Genomic DNA, 17441 nt, shown 5'->3' with positions numbered 1-17441 from the left:
CTGCTGCAAATGGACTCCAGACACATGTGCCATTTTGTGCATCAGGCTTTATGTGGTTACTGGGGAATCAAATTCAGGTTGTTAGGCAAGTGCCTTAACCACTGAGCAATCTCTCCAGCTCTCCCTCTCTCTCTCTCTCTCTCTCTCTCTCTCTCTCTCTCTCTCTATATATATATATATATATATATATATATAGCTTCTTTTTGAGGTAGGGTCTCACACTAGCTCAGGCTGACCTAGAATTCAGTATGGAGTCCCGGGGGGCCTCGAAGTCATGGTAGTCCTCCTACCTGGCTGGGTTTTCTTTTCTTTTTTTTTTCTTTTTGAGGCAAACCCAACAGACTGGTCCTTTTTTTATGTGAGTAAGAGAGAGAGAGAGAGCGGGGGGGGGGAGGGGAAGAATTGGCATGTAATCAAACTGCAGATACACGCGTCACCTTGTGCACATGTATGACCTTACACATGTGTCAGTTTTTGTGTCTGGCTTACACAGGATCTGGGGAGTTGAACATGGGTCCTTAGACTTCTCAGGCAAGTGCTTTATCTGCTACGCCATCTCTCCAGCCCACTGTTTTGTTTCGAGGCAGTCTTGTGTAGCCCAGACTAGCCTTGAACTTGCAATGTAGCAGAGCTTGGCTTTCATTTCATTTCATTTTATTTTATTTTTATTTATTTATTTTTGATTTTTCAAGGTAGGGTCTCACTCTAGCCCAGGCTGACCTGGAATTCACTATGTAGTCTCAGGGTGGCCCCGAACTCATGGCGATCCTCCTACCTCTGCCTCCTGAGTGCTGGGATTAAAGGTGTATGCCACCATGCCCAGCTTATTATTTTTTTATTTTTAGAGAGACAGCGATAGAAAGAGAGAGGAGAGGAGAGAGAGAAGTGGTGTGCCAGGGCCTCAGCCATTGAAATGGAACGCTAGACTCTTGCGCCACCTAGTGGGCACGTGCAACCTTGCTCTTGCCTCACCTGAGTGCGTCTGGCCGAAGCTGGTCCTGCAGAATCAAACCTGGGTCCTTAGACTTTGCAGGCAAGCGCCTTAACCTCTAAGCCATCTCACCAGCCCAACTGGCCTTCACTTTAAACTTGTGGTCCTCTGATCCTCACCTCCGGAGGGCTGGGGTCACTGGCATGCACCACCATACCAGGCTAGCACCTCTGATTTAATGGCTGGAGACTAGAAAGTGCTAGAACTGGTCTTGAGAAATGTTCTCATTCCTTGAGCAAATGCATCCCGCTAGAGTGACAGTGGGCAGACACTCTGTAGAGACTGTTGCTATGGGCTACACCATGCCACCCTGAATGTGCCTGACCTGGTCTGACCTCTGAAGCTAAGCAGGATCGGGTCTGGTTAGTCCTTGGATGGGAGACAGCTCTGCCTTCTTTTCTGTGGACGTCCATGGAGGGGTGGTCTTTGGATCCTTGAGGGGCAAGATTTCCCCTCACCCCAGACATGACCTGAGGCGACTGAGCAAAGACCAAGGCCCTGCCACCCAGCACCTTGAACACTGCGATCTGAGCATCCCCACCCATGCCCAGACTGGGTATCCTCGTGGGTGGGCAGCAAGAGGGGCTGGCGGTGGTGGAAAGAGACGCCGACACACACGTGCGTTAATCAGGGTGTTTATGGCAGCTCTAGGTCTAGATGGAGGCCGCAGCTTGAATCCTTACAGCCGGTGAGCTTTGCTGGGCTCTGGGCGGATGAGGGGAGACGTAGCCGCTTCTGTCTCCTGGTCTCGGGTGGCCGTGTTGGGGTGCTATGCCAGGGCTGTGTGGGAGGGTGGGACGGGGGGGGTGTTGGAGGACGCATCAGCCAGAGGACGGAGGGTGCAGACCCGTCGTCTACCCCTTCTGCTGCCTCCCCGCCCCGCCCCCCGGCCCACCCGCCCTGCTCAGCCTGTGCCTCGGTCAAGTTCGGGAAGGTAGCCTTGGTCCTGGCGCGAGGGAGGGAGCTTGACTGTGAGAAGAGAGACAAGGTGAAAAGGGTTCTCAGGCCTGGAGGGAGCACGTTGCGAGCCGGGCGCCTGGCCCTGGAACACGTCCAAGCAACCATGATGCCTGCCAGGGGCCGGGGCCTGCTCCTGGGAGCTGCCAGTTTGACTGTCAGGACATCATCCTTACCTCAGGGACACAGCGTCCGAAACAACCCAGTCTGATGGGGGAGGCAAGCCTCCAGACTCAGGAAATAAACTTGCTCTCAGAGTCTTGGAATCGCCTGTGTTATGGACCTGCCTCACTAACATGACCCCTCATATCTCTGAGAGCTCCCGGTCTGATGGAGGAGACATGGTCCCTGACTCTGGGAGCTCCCAGTCTGATGGAGGAGACATGGTCCCTGACTCTGGGAGCTCCCAGTCTGATGGAGGAGACATGTTCTTTCATTCTGGGAGCTGCCTGTTTGATGGAGGAGACATGGTCCCTGACTCTGGGAGCTCCCAGTCTGATGGAGGAGACATGGTCCCTGACTCTGGGAGCTCCCAGTCTGATGGAGGAGACATGGTCCCTGACTCTGGGAGCTCCCAGTCTGATGGAGGAGACATGTTCTTTCATTCTGGGAGCTGCCCGTTTGATGGAGGAGACATGGTCCCTGACTCTGGGAACTCCCAGTCTGATGGAGGAGACATGGTCCCTGACTCTGGGAGCTCCCAGTCTGATGGAGGAGACATGGTCCCTGACTCTGAGAGCTCCCAGTCTGATGGAGGAGACATGTTCTTTCATTCTGGGAGCTGCCCGTCTGATGGAGGAGACATGGTCCCTGACTCTGGGAACTCCCAGTCTGATGGAGGAGACATGGTCCCTGACTCTGGGAGCTCCCAGGCTGATGGAGGAGACATGATCCTTGACTCTGGGAGCCCCCAGTCTGATGGAGGAGACATGGTCCCTGACTCTGGGAGCTCCCAGTCTGATGGAGGAGACACGGTCTTTCATTCTGGGAGCTCCCAGTCTGAAGGAGGAGACATGGTCCCTGACTTTGGGAGCCCCCAGTCTGATGGAGGAAACATGATCTGTACTTTCCAGGCCCTCTAAGCCTCAACAGGAAGGACTGGCTCACCCTCGTACTATATCTTCAATCTGGGAGTGATGTTAACAACGCATTATCGACCCGGTTTCCCACTGCGGTGGGAGGCAGTGTCCCGTGTTTCAGGGCCCGCTCACCTTCTGGAGAAGAGACGCTCGCCCTCACACTAAGCTCTCTTCCGCCTGGGGCACTTCTTCTATGAGTGAGCCGGCCTGGTCTAAGTCATCATTTTTTAAAAATAGTAATTATTATTGCTTTTGGTTTTTCTTTTCTTTTTCTTTTTGCTGTAGGGTCTTGCTCTAGCCCAGGCTGACCTGGAATTCACTATATGGTCTCAGGGTGGCCTCGAACTCACGAAGATCCTCCTACCTCTGCCTCCCGAGCGCAGGGATCAAAGGTGTGTGTCACCACGCCCGGCTGGGTCATCATTTGAGAGGGAAAGGCAAGAGCCCGACATGGAGATACCCCCCAGCTCATTTGGAGAGATGGAGGAGGCCAAGGTTCTCATTGAGAACAACGCCCCCCCCGCCGCCCTCCCTCGCTCACTCACGGGCCACCTGTAGCTCCACCTCCAGGGTGTCCGTCTTGCCCTGCAGCGTGACAGTCTTGAGTGTGTAGCGGCCGGTGTCGGTGAGATTCAGCTTCTGCACCAGCAGCGAGCAGTTGGCAAAGCCCACCTCCCGGCCTGTGTGCGCAGGGCCCGCGATCCAGTTCCCGGAGGGCAGCTGGCTGAGCAGCCGGTTGGGCTCTGAGGCAGGCCCACGGTACCAGGCATAGACCAGCAGGTCCTTGGGGTAGCCTTGGACTGTCAGGGTCACATCCTGGCCTTCCATCGGCTTAGTTGGCACCGGAACAATCATCATGGCCACCGCAGCCGCTGGAAAGAGAGCCATGGGCCAGGTCAGCCGGTACAACACTGGACATGATGTCCCCTTCCGCCCATGGCCAGCTGATCAGTGGCCCTTCCCCCTCTGGCCTGTTGACACTCCCCCTGTGGAACTGGGGAGGAGAGAGACAGCGGACCCAGAAGACTTGTGGGATGATCATACAGATTCTCGTTCTTAATGATCCTTGCCAGGGATGTGTCGTCCCTATCAGTCTAGAAATTTCCAGCCAGTGGTAACGTGTGTGGATTGTCTCAGGTGAAAACTGGGTGACCCTAGAGGGTCAGGCCATGTCTCCTCCATCAGATTGGAAACCTCCAAATTCTAGGGGTCATGCCTTCCCCACTTGATAGTTGTGTCTTTTTCATGATGTCGAGAGACCCCAGAATGTGGGGGTGACACCCCTCCCATCAGATTGAAAGATTTTAGAGGGAGGAAGCCATGTCTCCATAATTAGATTTAAAAAAATCCCCATAATGTTTTTTTTGTTTGGTGGGGACTGTCTCCTCCATCAGATCTGAGAAATTATAGAATCAAGTTGGGGACCTTGGAAGTTGGGAAGACCATCTATGGTCCATCAGTTTAAGGCTTCTTACAAGGTGTCCCCTCGTCTCCTCCATGAAGTCGAGAAATTGCAAACTGTTAGTTTGTGGGAACGTTCTAAATCAAGCGATAGACACCAGAAGTTGAAAGGAACATCTCTATCAGATTAGAAATTCATAGAAAGTTGGGGGGGGGGGAACACCTGCACTCCCCCATCAGATTGGGAGTACCTCAAAAGTGGAAACTGCACCTCCCCCATCAGACTAGGAATTTCAAAAAAAGGAAAAAGAAAAAGTCTCAAGACCATGTCGCCCTATCAGAATGGAAGTTCCTCCAGGCTGAGCCTCTTTGACTGGCAGCTCAGTGAGTGACTCACACCTCATTTCTGGAACTGGAAGCTCCCATTTTTCCTTCTCCAGGACCGTGTCTCTGAGGGCAGAGAGACTGAGACCATGCCTCCACCATCTCATCAGTATGTTTCCCCCCGCCAGATGGGGACCAGCCACGTCCCTCTTTCCTCTGTCTCTCTCCCGGCACCCACTCCAGGACTGCTTGCTGTTTAGGGGGCTCTTGGGGGATGTTACACTACTCCCCTGCACATACCTGTGTACTTTGGGTAGCCCCTGCATTGGCTGGTATAGCCAGGGCTCAGGGTAGTCCCTAGGGTCATCTGGTCGACCCCTTCGCTTGTCAAGGCCCTGGGCGCATGGGGGCCGGAGGCTCACTTACCTCTGGGGCTGCTGAACTTGTTCTGGGAGGAAGAAGCTCCATCCCCCCCCTTTGGATGAGACCCAGCCTGTTAGCAGAGGGAAGGAGGGAGGGAGGAAGGAAGAAGAAGGACGATTCCCACTGTCCCCAGGGGACAATGGCTGTTTGAGAAGAAACCTAGGTGGAATTAGTAGGCTTTTTTGTTTTGTTTTGTTTTGAGACAGGGTCTCATGTAGCCCAGGCTGGCCTTGAACTTTCTCATCTTGAACTCCTGATCCTCCTGCCTCCACCTCCAGAGTGCTGGGATTATAGGTGTGTGCCACCGTGCCCGGCTTAAAACGAGACCTTAATGTTCAAAAAGCCACCACCCCTGGGGGATGAACCATGTCTCCTGGGGACTCCAATGGCTTTGCAACCTCAGCTGTCTCCATTATCTTCACCCCCTCAAGGACATTTTAGGACAGAGGCAGGAAAGCAATGACTCTGGCTGGTTTCCATCCACCAACAATTGGCTGTGATTTTCCAGCTCTTTCTCTCTCTCTCTGTCTCCCTCCCTCCCCCCCTCCAGGGATGCCTGGACACACGTCTCATGTCCCACTCTTCCATACCACAATGGAGGACACGTGACTATTTCTCATTTCTCATGCTTCAAGGAGTGATTCACTGTGTGTGTGTGTGTGTGTGTGTGTGTGTGTGTGTGTGTGTTTGGTTTGTCACACTTGGCCAATGAATGGGCTGGGAATCCACTTCTAATTATCTCCTGAGAAAAATGGTGATCTAATCATCACAGTCCAGCCGGGTGTCCCCTGAGGAGTGGACAGCCGTCAGGCCGATTGGGGGGGTGACTCACCGGACAGTTTGACCACCACGGAGGCCGAGCCGGACAGCAGGGTCTTAGAGTTCTTAGCAATACACGTGTATGTGCCCTCCTGGGAGGCACTCATGTTGCTGATATTGAGGTGATCCTGGCTGTTTTTCAAGGCCCGTCCGTTGAAGGCCCATACGTACTCTGGCTCAGGACAGGACCGCGACACACACCACAGCGTGAGGGACGTGTTGAAGTCGACTCTGATGGTGCAGCCCGTGCGGGTGGTGGAATCTTGGAGGATGGCCACACGTTCTGGGCCAACTGTGGGGCAGGAGGGAGAGACACGGGGCAGTAGAGGGAAGGGGAGCGGACAGAGGCAGTCACCCTAGGCCTTCTGTCCATCAGACTAAGTCCCTGGGGGCTGTCGTTGCTCAGTGGAAGAAAGAAAGAACTTGAGTTTTCCTGAATCCCGACTCCCAGGGGAATTGCATTTTCTTCTTCTTTTTTTTTTTTTCTGGCTGGGCAATCTCATTTTTGCTCTTCCGTAAAAGTGTGGATGGAACTCAGCCTGACGCACGTCTGTCATCCCAGCACTTGTGTGGGAGAGAAACTAAGGCAGGAGAGTTTGAGGCCAGCCTGAGCATGCTCCAAGGGCCAGTTTGGGCTGCATGGAAGACCTTGCCTGTAAAACAAAAACCAAAGCCTGGCACAGCACTCGGGAGGCAGAGGTAGGAGGAGCGCCGTGAGTTCAAGGCCACCCTGAGACTCCATAGTGAATTCCAGGTTAGCCTGGGCTAGAGTGAGACCCCACCTCGAAAAACAAAAACAACAAAATAAACAAATAAATGAAAATGAAAAATAGAATTCTAGGGCTTCAAGGTTGATGCTTCTAGGAAGTAGACCTCTGAGATTCTAGAAATATATGTGCTTAAGATTTTAGACCTGAAGATTTTAAGGGCCTAAGCATCAAGACTGCTAATGCTTTTTAGGGTTTCTGACTGACATCTAGATTTTTCTAGATCCTAAGCTGGTCATTTTTTTTTTTCAAGGTAGGGTTTCACTTAGCTCAGGCTGACCTGAAATTCACTCTATAGTCCCAGGGTGGCCTTTAACTCACAGTGATCTTCCTACCTCTGCCTCCTGAGTGGTGGGATTAAAGGCATGCGCCACCACGCCCGGTTTAAAAAAATATTTTATTTCTTTATTTATTTGAGAGAGAGAGAGAGAGAGAGAGAGAGAGAGAGAGAGAGAGAGAGAGAAGGAAGTGGCAGAGAGAAAGAGAGAATGGGCACGCCAGGGCCTCCAGCCACTGCAAACGAACTCCAGACACGTGCACCCCCTTGTGCATCTGGCTAACGTGGGTCCTGGGGAATGGAACCTGGGTCCTTAGGCTTTACAGGCAAATGTCTTACCCACTAAGCCATTTTCCCAGCTTAAAAAAAAAATTATTATATATATTGAGGGAAGAAGAGCCAAGAAAAGGCACCCACGTGGCTAGAGATCCCACGTGGAAGGCCTGGGGGAAAAAGTGTGGAAAGAAAAGAGAAAGTTCAAGGAGCTCCTGCCATGTGGGGGGCTGGAGGGGATGAACAGCCCATGAGTAGGGGTTAGGGGACCCTCCCAGCTTCGCCTGGGCAGCAGAGGGAAAAAAACTCACCCACAGCTAGAAGTTCCCACGTGAGAGCCAGAGGTTTTTTGTTTTTGTTTTTAGGTAGGGTCTCATTCTAGTCCAGGCTGACCTGGAATTCACTATGAAGTCTCAGGGTGGCCTTGAACTCACCTTCGCTCCTCCTACCTCTGCTTCCCAAGTGCTGGGATTAAAGGCATATGCCACCGAGCCTGGTACATCTTAATTTTTTTATACCATATTGATTTATTTATATTAGAGAGGTGGAGAGAGAGAGAGAGAATGGGTGTACCAGAGCCTCCAGCCACTGCAAGTGAATTCCAGATGCATGAGCCACCTTGTGTATTTGGCTTACATGAGTACTGGTTTGCAGGTTTTGCAAGCAAGCTCGTTTAAGTGCTAAGCCACTTCCCAGCCTCCACCTCATTGTTATTTTTGGAGGGGTTTTCATGGTAGGGTGTCACTCTAGCCCAGGCTGACCTGGAATGCACGATGTAATCTCAGGCTGGTCTCCAACTCACAGCGATCCTACTACCTCTGCCTCCCAAGTGCTGGGATTAAAGGTGTGTACCACCACGCCCGGCTTCTTCTTCTTCTTTTTTTTTTTTTTTAAGGTAGGGTCTGCTGACCTTGAATTCACTATCTAGTCCCAGGCTGGCCTCGAACTCACAGTGAATCTTCTACCTCAGCCTCCCAAGTGCTGGATTAAAGGTGCATACCAACATATCCCATGGAGCCCTCTCTCTTTCTCTATTTATTTATGTATTTATTGTTTGCTGCTTTTTTTTTTTTTTCTTGTTGAGGTAGAGTCTCGTTTTAGCTCAGGATGACCTGGAATTATCTACGTAGTCTCAGGGTGGCCTTGAACTCATGGTGATCCTCCTACCTCTACCTCTGCCTCCCGAGCACTGGGATTAAAAGTGGGCCACTACACAAGGTGGAGCTCTACATTTTATTAGGAGACAGGTCAAGTGTATCTGAAGAGGGACCCTGGTTCATAACCCCAGCCTTCCCGCTGACTTGCGTGCGACCTTGATCTCTCTCTTTTTGAAAATTTTTAAATTTTTATTTGAGAGAGACAGACAGGGAAAGAAGGAGAAAGGGAGAGAGAGAGAGGAGAGAGAAAGAGAGAACTGGTGTGCCAGGACCTCCAGCTACTTCAAACAAACTCCAGATGCATGCGCCCCCTTGTGCATCTGGCTGACAAGGGTCCTGGGGAATCAAACCTGCCTTAACTGTTGAGCCATCTCTCCAGCCCTGGATTCTCTCCCTTGGTATCAATTACCTCATCTGTGAGATAGATAGATAGATAGATAGATAGATAGATAGATAGATAGATAGATAGGCAGACAGATAGATGAGCACGTGTGCACGGGGGTACAGGAGGACTCACAGTACACTGTCAGGTTCAGGGGTTCACTGCGGCTAACGCTGACCGGGTTGGACACCTCACACTGGTAGGCTCCAGCCTCCTCCCTCCGGACCCCGTGCCTGGTCAGCACCCGGCCGTCGGGGGACAGGCCGAGGCGGACAGCCACTGGCAGGGAATCACCGTTGAAGAACCAGCGGACCTCGGCAGCGGCCCCAGGGCTGAGACACATCAGACGCAGGGTGTCCCGACGTTCCACTAGCGCAGTGTCATTGGCCACCACCGTGGGCTGGGCCAGGATCTCTGTGAGGGTGAGAAACAGAGGGGCAGGGCCCGGGCTCCTCTTGTCCCCCAAGCTAGAGGCACCACCCTATTGTGGCAGCGTCTCTGTATCCACCCCCCCCCCGCCCCCCGCAGGCTGGAGGGACAAAAAAATGGGTTAAGGATGCACATAGAATCCTGGAAGCCATGACAGAGGAGGTGAGCAGTTTAGTGTTATTTTAGGCGTGAGTTTGTTTTTAATTTTTTCCTCTCTCCTGATTTAGCTCTGTAAATATTTTATTATTTATTTATTTGAGAGAGAGAGAGGGAGACAGAGAGATAACTGGCGCACCAGGGCCTCCAGCCACTGCAAATGAACTCCAGACGCGTGCAACTCCTTGTGCATCTGGCTAACGTGGGTCCTGGGGAATCAAACTTGGGTCCTTTGGCTTTGCAGGCAAACACCGTAACTGCTAAGCCATCCCCAGCCCTTTCTCTCCTGATTTAAAATTTTCACTTTTGAGTTTCTTTCTTTCTTTTTTTATTTAGTTTTAAAGATTTTTTTTTTTTTAAATCAGAGACAGAGAAAGAGAGGGAGAGAGAGACACACAGAGAGAAAGTGAGAATGGGCGCACCAGGGCCTGTAGCCACTGCAAACGAACTCCGGATGCATGCGCCACCATGCGTCTTACTTGGGACCTGAAGAATCGGTCCTTAAGCTTTGCAGGCATGCACCTTTACTGCTAAGCCATCTCTCCAGCCCTCTTTCTTTTTTTAAATAAATAAATAAATATATGTATTTTAAAGATATTTTATTTATTTATTTGAGAGGAAGAGGGAGAGAGAATGGGTGTGCTAGGTCCTCCAGCCACTGCAAACGAACTCCAGATGCATGTGCCACCTTGTGCATCTGGCTTATGTGGGTCCTGGGGAGTCGAACTTGGATCCTTTGGCTTTGCAGGCAAGTACCTTAAACGCGAAGCCATCTCTACAACCCCCTAGCAGATATTTTTAAAAACTTTTATTATTTATTTATTTGCAAGCAGAGAGAGAGAGAGAGAAAGATTGAGAAGAGAGACAGAGAGAGAAAGAATGGGTGCACCAGTGTCTCCGGGCACTGCAAAAGAACCCCAGATGCATGTGCCAATTTGCACATCTGGCTTTATGTGCCTACTGGGGAATTGAACCTGGGTCCGTTAGGCTTTCGTGCCTTAACTGCTGAGCCATCTCTTCAGCCCCTTGTTTTTCTTAAAACAGGGATCTGGAAGAGGGGAGGAGTCCCAGACAGTGCGTGCGTGCATGTGTGTGTGTGTGTGTGTGTGGTGTGTGTGCATGTGTGCGTGTATGCGTGTGTGTGTGTGCACGCTGTGTGTGCATGTGCACGTGTGCACGTGTGTGTGTGTGGTGAGGGTGGGGGACAGAGACAGAGGAGGGTCTCACCATAGACCTGCATATGTCCGTAGCCCACCTCCGTCTGAAATTGCCTGTTGAGGGTCTGCAGGATGTAGGTGCCCGCGTGCTGGAGCAGAACCCCCTGGATGTCCAGGCTGGCATCCGGACGCACGGCCTCCCGCCCTGTGTGCGCTGGGCCAGGGGTCTCGTCGCCTGTGCTGACGATGTAGCTGGACACTAGGAAGGTCAGGCTAAGCGTGGGCCCTGCGTACCAGTTGTAGGCGAGCAGTTCCCCTGGGAGCCCACGGACGACCAGGGTCACGTTGTCTCCCTCGCCTGGCTGGGCAGGCTCAGGGGTGATGGAGATCTCGGCAGCTGTGCTCAGGATCCAGGCTGAGAGAGAGAGAGAGAGAGGAGAGTAGGTTGTTGGACAGGGGCATGCTCCAGCTGTTCCCTCACTGGACAGAATTGTTGACAGGCTTGGAGAGGAAATCCCATACTGAGTCCATCAAAGTACACAAGTGTAGGCAAAGATCGCCTAGGTCTTTTCTAATGTCCCAGATCTGGAGATGGAACTTAAGACCTCATGCCTGGCAGGCAGGCACCCGATCTCTGAGCCACGCCCCAGCCCCTCACTGTGGACTCTAGACAAGTGCTCTACCTCTGAGCCACGCCCCCAGCCCCTCACTGTGGATTCTAGACAAGTGCTCTACCTCTGAGCCACGCCCCCAGCCCCTCACTGTGGGCTCTAGACAAGTGCTCTACCTCTGAGCCACGCCCCAGCCCCTCACTGTGGACCTAGACAAGTGCTCTACCTCTGAGCCACGCCCCCAGCCCCTCACTGTGGACCTAGACAAGTGCTCTACCTCTGAGCCACGCCCCCAGCCCCTCACTGTGGATCTAGACAAGTGCTCTACCTCTGAGCCACGCCCCCAGCCCCTCACTGTGGATCTAGACAAGTGCTCTACCTCTGAGCCACGCCCCCAGCCCCTCACTGTGGATCTAGACAAGTGCTCTACCTCTGAGCCACGCCCCCAGCCCCTCACTGTGGATCTAGACAAGTGCTCTACCTCTGAGCCACGCCCCCAGCCCCTCACTGTGGGCTCTAGACAAGTGCTGTACCTCTGAGCCACGCCCCCAGCCCCTCACTGCTGGATGGTATGCAAGAGCTGGACTACTGACCCCTAACCTCAGCCTGTAAAGCCAGGATTTGAACCTGTAATCCTAGGATCCTCAACCTCTTAGTCACTTAATTTTCATTTTGGGAGGAATTGAGACTGGTTCTCAGTAAGTACCTCAGGCTGCTCGGGAAGTCATGATCCTCTTGCCTCAGCCTCTGGTTTGCCGGGATAACAGGCGTGTGCCATCATGCCAACTTTGGTCACCTAGTCTTTTCTGGGGCCCGCCTGTCTGTGGGGTGTTGAGGGACCAACCTCTTTCTCCATGCACCTCCACTCTCTCAGGGTGCGCTGTGCAATTGCACTGGATGGGTCCTGCCCGCGATGGGCCTGGTGCCCTTGCATGCAGCTGGTTTACAGCAAGTGCTCAGTGGAGAAGTATGGACCCAGGGGGTTGCTGCCCCGCGGCAAACACCAGAATGAAGCTCCCAGAGATTCCGACGCTCCCGCTCTGCTCTGGTAGCCAACTCACTCTGTGACCGCCGGTTAATGTCAGCGCCCGGCTGCGTCCTGGCCAGGGCTCTCCCTCTGGGTGTGTGAGAGCTCCCTGGGCAGAAAGCAGGGGCGTGCGGAATTCACCCCATCTCTTTCTTCCTTTCTCTTTCGTCTTTTCCTTTTTCTCCTTGTTTTTTTCTTTTTCTAAAAAATTATTTATTTATTTGCAAGCAGAGAGATAGAGAGAAGATAGACAGATAGAGAGAATGGGCACGTTAGGACCCACAGCCACTGGAAACAAACTCCAGACACATGGGCTCCCTTGTGCATCTGGCTTATGTGGGTACTGGGGAATTGAACTTGGGTCCTTTGGCTTTGCAGGCAAACACCATAACCACTAAGCCATCTCTCTAGCCCTCTCTTTCTTTCTTTCTTTCTTTTTTTCTTTCTTTCTTTTTTTTTGTTTTGAGGTAAAGTCTCATTCTATCCCCAGGCTAGCCTGGAATTCACTATGTCATCTCCTGCTGGCCTTGACCTCACGGCGATCCTCCTACCTCTGCCTCCCGAGTGCTGAAATTAAAGGCGAGTGCCACAATGCCCGGCTTTTTCTAAAAGTATATTTTTTCATAATTTTATGTATGTGTTTGAGAGAGCAAAAGAGGCAGATATATATATATAGAGAGAGAGAATGGCTGGGCCAGGGCCTGTAGCCACTGCAAGCCAACTCCAGCTGCATGTGCCACCTTGTGCATCTGGCTTTATGTGGGTCCTGGGGAATTGAGTCTTGTCCTTCTGCTTTGCAGGCAAGCAGCTTAGCTGCTGAGCCATCTCTCCAGCCCTTTAAAGATATTTTTACTTATTTGCAAGCAGAGACAGACAGCGCCAGAACCTCTTGCCACGAACTCCAGATTCATTTACCACTCTGTGCATCTGGCTTTCCATAAGGGCTGGGGAGTCAGACCCGAGGTGGCAGGCTTTGCAAGCAAGTGCCTATAACTACTAGCAATCTCTCCAGCCCAATTTTTCTTTTCTTTCTTTCTTTTTTTTTTCGAGGCAGGGTCTCACTCTAATTTAGGCTGACCTGGAATTCACTATGTGCTATCATGCTGACCTTAAACACATGGCGATCCTCCTACCTCTGCCTCTAGAGTGCTGGGGTTAGAAGCGTACCACCACACCCAGTTTAAGCAATGCTGAGGATGGAATCCAGCGTTTTATATACATGCAAGGCCAGCGCTCCACCTTCTGAGCCACCTCCGGAACACCCCTCTGCTCATTTCTTCTCAGCGAGCAGATAAGGCCCAAGCCCACAGAGCTGGGCAACACTGTGTTGGCTCTCCTGGTATTCCTTGAATGACACAGACTTCCAGCTCCTCTCTGGCATCCAGTCTTTTCCAGGTTGGAGGAACGTGGTTGGGGTGAGGGACTCCGGATCTAACACATAGCTCTGCCACTCTTTTTTTAAAGGTAGGTGTCACTCTAGTCTAGGCTGACCTGGAATTCACTATATCATATTAGGGTAGCCTTGAACTCACAGTGAACCTCCTGCCTCTGCCTCCCAAGTGCTGGGATTAGAGGCGTGCGCCACCATACCTGGCATAGCTCGGTTGGTAGAGCTCTTGCTTGGCATGCATGAATTCATGTTTCAATCAATTCATGAATGCATATTTCAATCCCTAGGGCCACCTAAACAGGGGGTAATGGTGCACCCCCGTAATCCCAACACTCAGGAGGCAGAAGCAGGAACACCAGGAGTTCAAGGTTATCATCTGCTCTCCAGGGAATTCAAGGTCAGGCTGGGCTACATGAGACCCTTTACCAGCTCCTTCCCCCACAATAACAATACTAAAAAAAGAGCCAGGTGTGGTGGCTTAAGTTTTTAATCCCAGCACTCAGGAGACAGAGACAGGAGGATCCCTGTGAATTCAAGGCCAACCTGAAACTACACAGTTAATTCCAGATCAGCCTGGGCCAGAGAGAGACCTTACTTCGGAAATAAAATAAAATAAAAGATTTAGGGCTGGAGACACAGCTTAGTGGTTAAAGGTGTTTGCTTGCAAAGCCTGATGACCCAGGTTCGATTCCCCAGTATCCATGTAAAACCAGGTGCACAAAGTGTTTCATGAGCATAGAGGTTATTTGCAGTGGCTTGAAGCCCTAATGTATCTATTCTCTCTCTCTCTCTCCTTACAAGTAAAATATTTAAAAAAAAAATATTTTTTTTTTCAGGTAGGGTCTGGTCTCTCTCTAGCCTGGGCTGACTTGGAATTCACTTTGTAGTGTCAGGGTGGCCTCGAATTCAGAGTGATCTTCCTACCTCTGCCTCCAGAGTACAGGGACTAAAGGTGTGTACCACCATGTCCAACATACATTAAAAAAATATATATATATATACACACACATATACACATATTTTAACAAAGAGTCTAGTAAAAAAAAAAAAGTGTAATGCTGGGCATGGTGGTGCACACCTTTAATCCCAGCACTCAGGAGGCAGAGGCAGGAGGATCACTGTGAGTTCGAGGTCACCCTGAGACTACATAGTAAATTCCAGGTCAGCCTGGGCCAGAGTGAGACCCTACCTCAGAAATAAACCAAACCACACAAAAAAGTCTAGTAGGTGTGGTAGTCGGGAGTCCCATAGTCCCACAAGGTTGCCACATGAACAAAGGGGAGCCGTGGCCTGTCTCCCTACGACACCCCTCTGTGAGGCTATTCCCCAGCTTGCCCTAGGCTGATGCCCTTTAGGAAAGCAAACTGCTGCGTTGGGACGGTGACTTCCCCCTATCCAACAGACCGGATTTCCTCACATCTCCCCTCTCCCAGCTGGGGTCCTCTCCCCACCCTGAAGCCCTTGGGGGTGCTGAGGGACCCCCTGGGGGTGGGGGAAGAAGCCCTCCTCGCTCACCACTGAGGAGGAGCCAGCAGCAGCAGCAGCAGCAGCAGGCCAAGGCCATCTTTCCCCCCAGGCCAGCCTCGGAGCCGGTGGTAGCGATGGGTTGTGGTGGTCGGAGGTGTTTCTTGGTTAGGGCTTGGCTCCTTCTGCCACTGGGCTTGGGAGGGCCAGGTGGTTTGGAACGGGGGCAGATCACCGGAATTTGGAGGGATCGAGTCACTAGGGATCTGGGGCCCTGTTTGGGCACCAAGATGGGTGTGGCAGGTACCAGCCAGAGGCCATGACCCGGCCAGGCCTCCTGGGGCAGCTGCCTAACCCACTAGGTGCCAAAGGCCCAGATTTGGTACTGGGAGGAGAACCAGGTCACCAGGCAGTGGGGAGGAGATACAAGGGAAGATTTTAGGGCAGCCTGTACTGACCATTAAGGCCCAAGGCCTTTCTGCTACGTGCCCGGGGGTCACTGAGGAGCAAGCCAGCCTTAGCTCTGCAGGTGATGGGGTCCCTCTCAGTGGTTGTCAAAATGATCCTGGGAGCTAGGCACTTTTAAATCCTCATTTACAGCTGGAGAGATGGTTTAGAGGTTAAGGCGTTTGCCTGCAAAGCCAAATGACCCAGGTTCGATTCCCCAGGACCAACATAAGCCAGCTGCATAAGGGGGCGCACGCATCTGGAGTTCATTTGCAGCAGTTAGAGGCCCTGGCGCTTCAGTTCTCTCTCTTTGTGTCTTTCTTCTCTCTGCTTGCAAATAAATAAATAAAATTTAAAAAAAACTTAAAAATATAAATCCTCATTTATCTCTGAGGTGGATGCAGGAGGATCAGGGGTTCAAGGCTCAACTCGGCTACATAGCAAGCAAGAAGTCAGCCTGTGCTAACTAAGACCCTAGTTCTCAAAAACAAAAAAGAAGCAAGAAAAAAAGGAAAACCGAAGGACCAAGATATTGACTTTGATGCATCCAAGTGGCTGCAAGGAGAGGGAGTTAGGCCCCATGCTTTCTCTCCTTTTCTCTCTCCTCTCTTTTCTCATTGATAATTTTGAGACAGGGTCTTAAACTTCCTTAGCATCTAAAAATGGCCGTAACCATCGGGTCCTTCTGTCTCCACTTTCCCTGTGCTGGGATGACAGGTATGAACAGCCATGTTCAACTGCCTTCTTTCCTTCCCTCTCTCTCCCTCCCTCCCTTCCTTACTTCCTTCCCTCCCTCCTTCCCTTTCTTCCCTCTCTCCTCTCTCCCCCTCTCTCCTTCCCTTCCTCCCCTCTCTCTCTCCCTTCCTTCCTCCCTTCCTTTCTTCCCTCTCTCTTTCCTTCCCTCCTTTCCTTCCTTCCTTTTCCTTTTCATTTTTCTTTCTTATTTGCAAGGAGAGAGAGAGAGAATGGGCACACCAAGACCTCTTGCCACTGCAAACCACTTTGTGCACCTGGCTTTATATGGGTCCTGGGGAACTGACCTGGGCCAACAGGCTTTGTAAGTAAGCGACTTTAACCACTGAACCATCTCCCCAGTCCATCTTTCCTCCTTGGCACTGGGTCTTGCTACATAGTCCAGGAAGGCCTAAAATTCACTCCGTTTGACAGGCGGCAGAGGCTGACCTCACACTTAGGACCCTCCTCTCTCAGTGTTCTCCTTCATCCCATGCTATACTCGGGATGTGGATGGGTGCCACCATGTCCAGCTCAGACTTATTTTCTAATTTCTTTTTCTTTTTATTTATTTATTTGAGAGCAACAGACAGAGAGGGAAAGGGGCAGAGAGAGATATAGAATGAGTGTACCAGGGCCTACAGCAAACAAACTCCAGATGCATGCGCCACCTTGTTCACCTGACGTCCATGGGTCTTAAGGGAATTGAGCCTTGAACCGGGGTCCTTAGACTTCACAGGCAAGTGCTTAACCGCTAAGCCATCTCTCCAGGCCCTCTAATTTCTTTTACTTTTACTTTATTTTATTTTGTTTTGGTTTTTTGAAGTAGGATCTCGCTCTAGCCCAGGCTGACCTGGAATTAACTATGTAGTCTCGGGGTGGCCTCGAATTTATGGTGATCCTATCTCTGCCTCTCAAGTGCTGAGATTAAAGGTGTGCACCACCATGCCCAGATTTTTTTTTTTAAATTTTATTTATTTATTTATTTGAGAGTGACAGACACAGAGAGAAAGACAGATAGAGGGAGAGAGAGAGAGAGAGAGAATGGGCGCGCCAGGGCTTCCAGCCTCTGCAAACGAACTCCAGACGCGTGCGCCCCCTTGTGCATCTGGCCTAACGTGGGACCTGGGGAACCGAGCCTCGAACCGGGGTCCTTAGGCTTCACAGGCAAGCGCTTA

At 51.5% G+C, this 17441-nt stretch overlaps 1 protein-coding gene across 1 annotated transcript; it reads right to left on the bottom strand.

Annotated features, from left to right (window-relative positions):
* Window positions 1-1751: 1751 nt before the first annotated feature.
* On the bottom strand, window positions 1752-16790 carry Ceacam16 (CEA cell adhesion molecule 16, tectorial membrane component). Its single transcript, XM_045134193.1, has 7 exons — window positions 16766-16790; window positions 15136-15358; window positions 10663-11072; window positions 8986-9264; window positions 6008-6286; window positions 3573-3899; window positions 1752-1771 (listed from the first exon to the last, which is right to left on the bottom strand). Exons 1-7 carry the CDS (start codon window positions 16788-16790, stop codon window positions 1761-1763), a joined length of 1554 nt encoding a protein of 517 aa, XP_044990128.1. The 3' UTR covers window positions 1752-1760.
* Between the last annotated feature and the right edge of the window lie 651 nt (window positions 16791-17441).

Source organism: Jaculus jaculus, chromosome 14, assembly GCF_020740685.1.
Source record: "Jaculus jaculus isolate mJacJac1 chromosome 14, mJacJac1.mat.Y.cur, whole genome shotgun sequence".
In the NCBI taxonomy this organism is placed as follows: domain Eukaryota; kingdom Metazoa; phylum Chordata; class Mammalia; order Rodentia; family Dipodidae; genus Jaculus; species Jaculus jaculus.
This window is presented reverse-complemented; position numbering and strand designations above follow the sequence as displayed.

Coding starts and splice junctions, on each gene's coding strand:
- Ceacam16 (XM_045134193.1), bottom strand. CDS start 16,790: ATGGTGGCACCCATCCACATCCCGA. Junction 15,359..16,765: donor GGCACCCATCCACATCCCGA/GTATAGCATGGG, acceptor GTGCCCAAACAG/GGCCCCAGATCCCTAGTGAC. Junction 6,287..8,985: donor CCTGAACCTGACAGTGTACT/GTGAGTCCTCCT, acceptor CCTGCCCCACAG/TTGGCCCAGAACGTGTGGCC.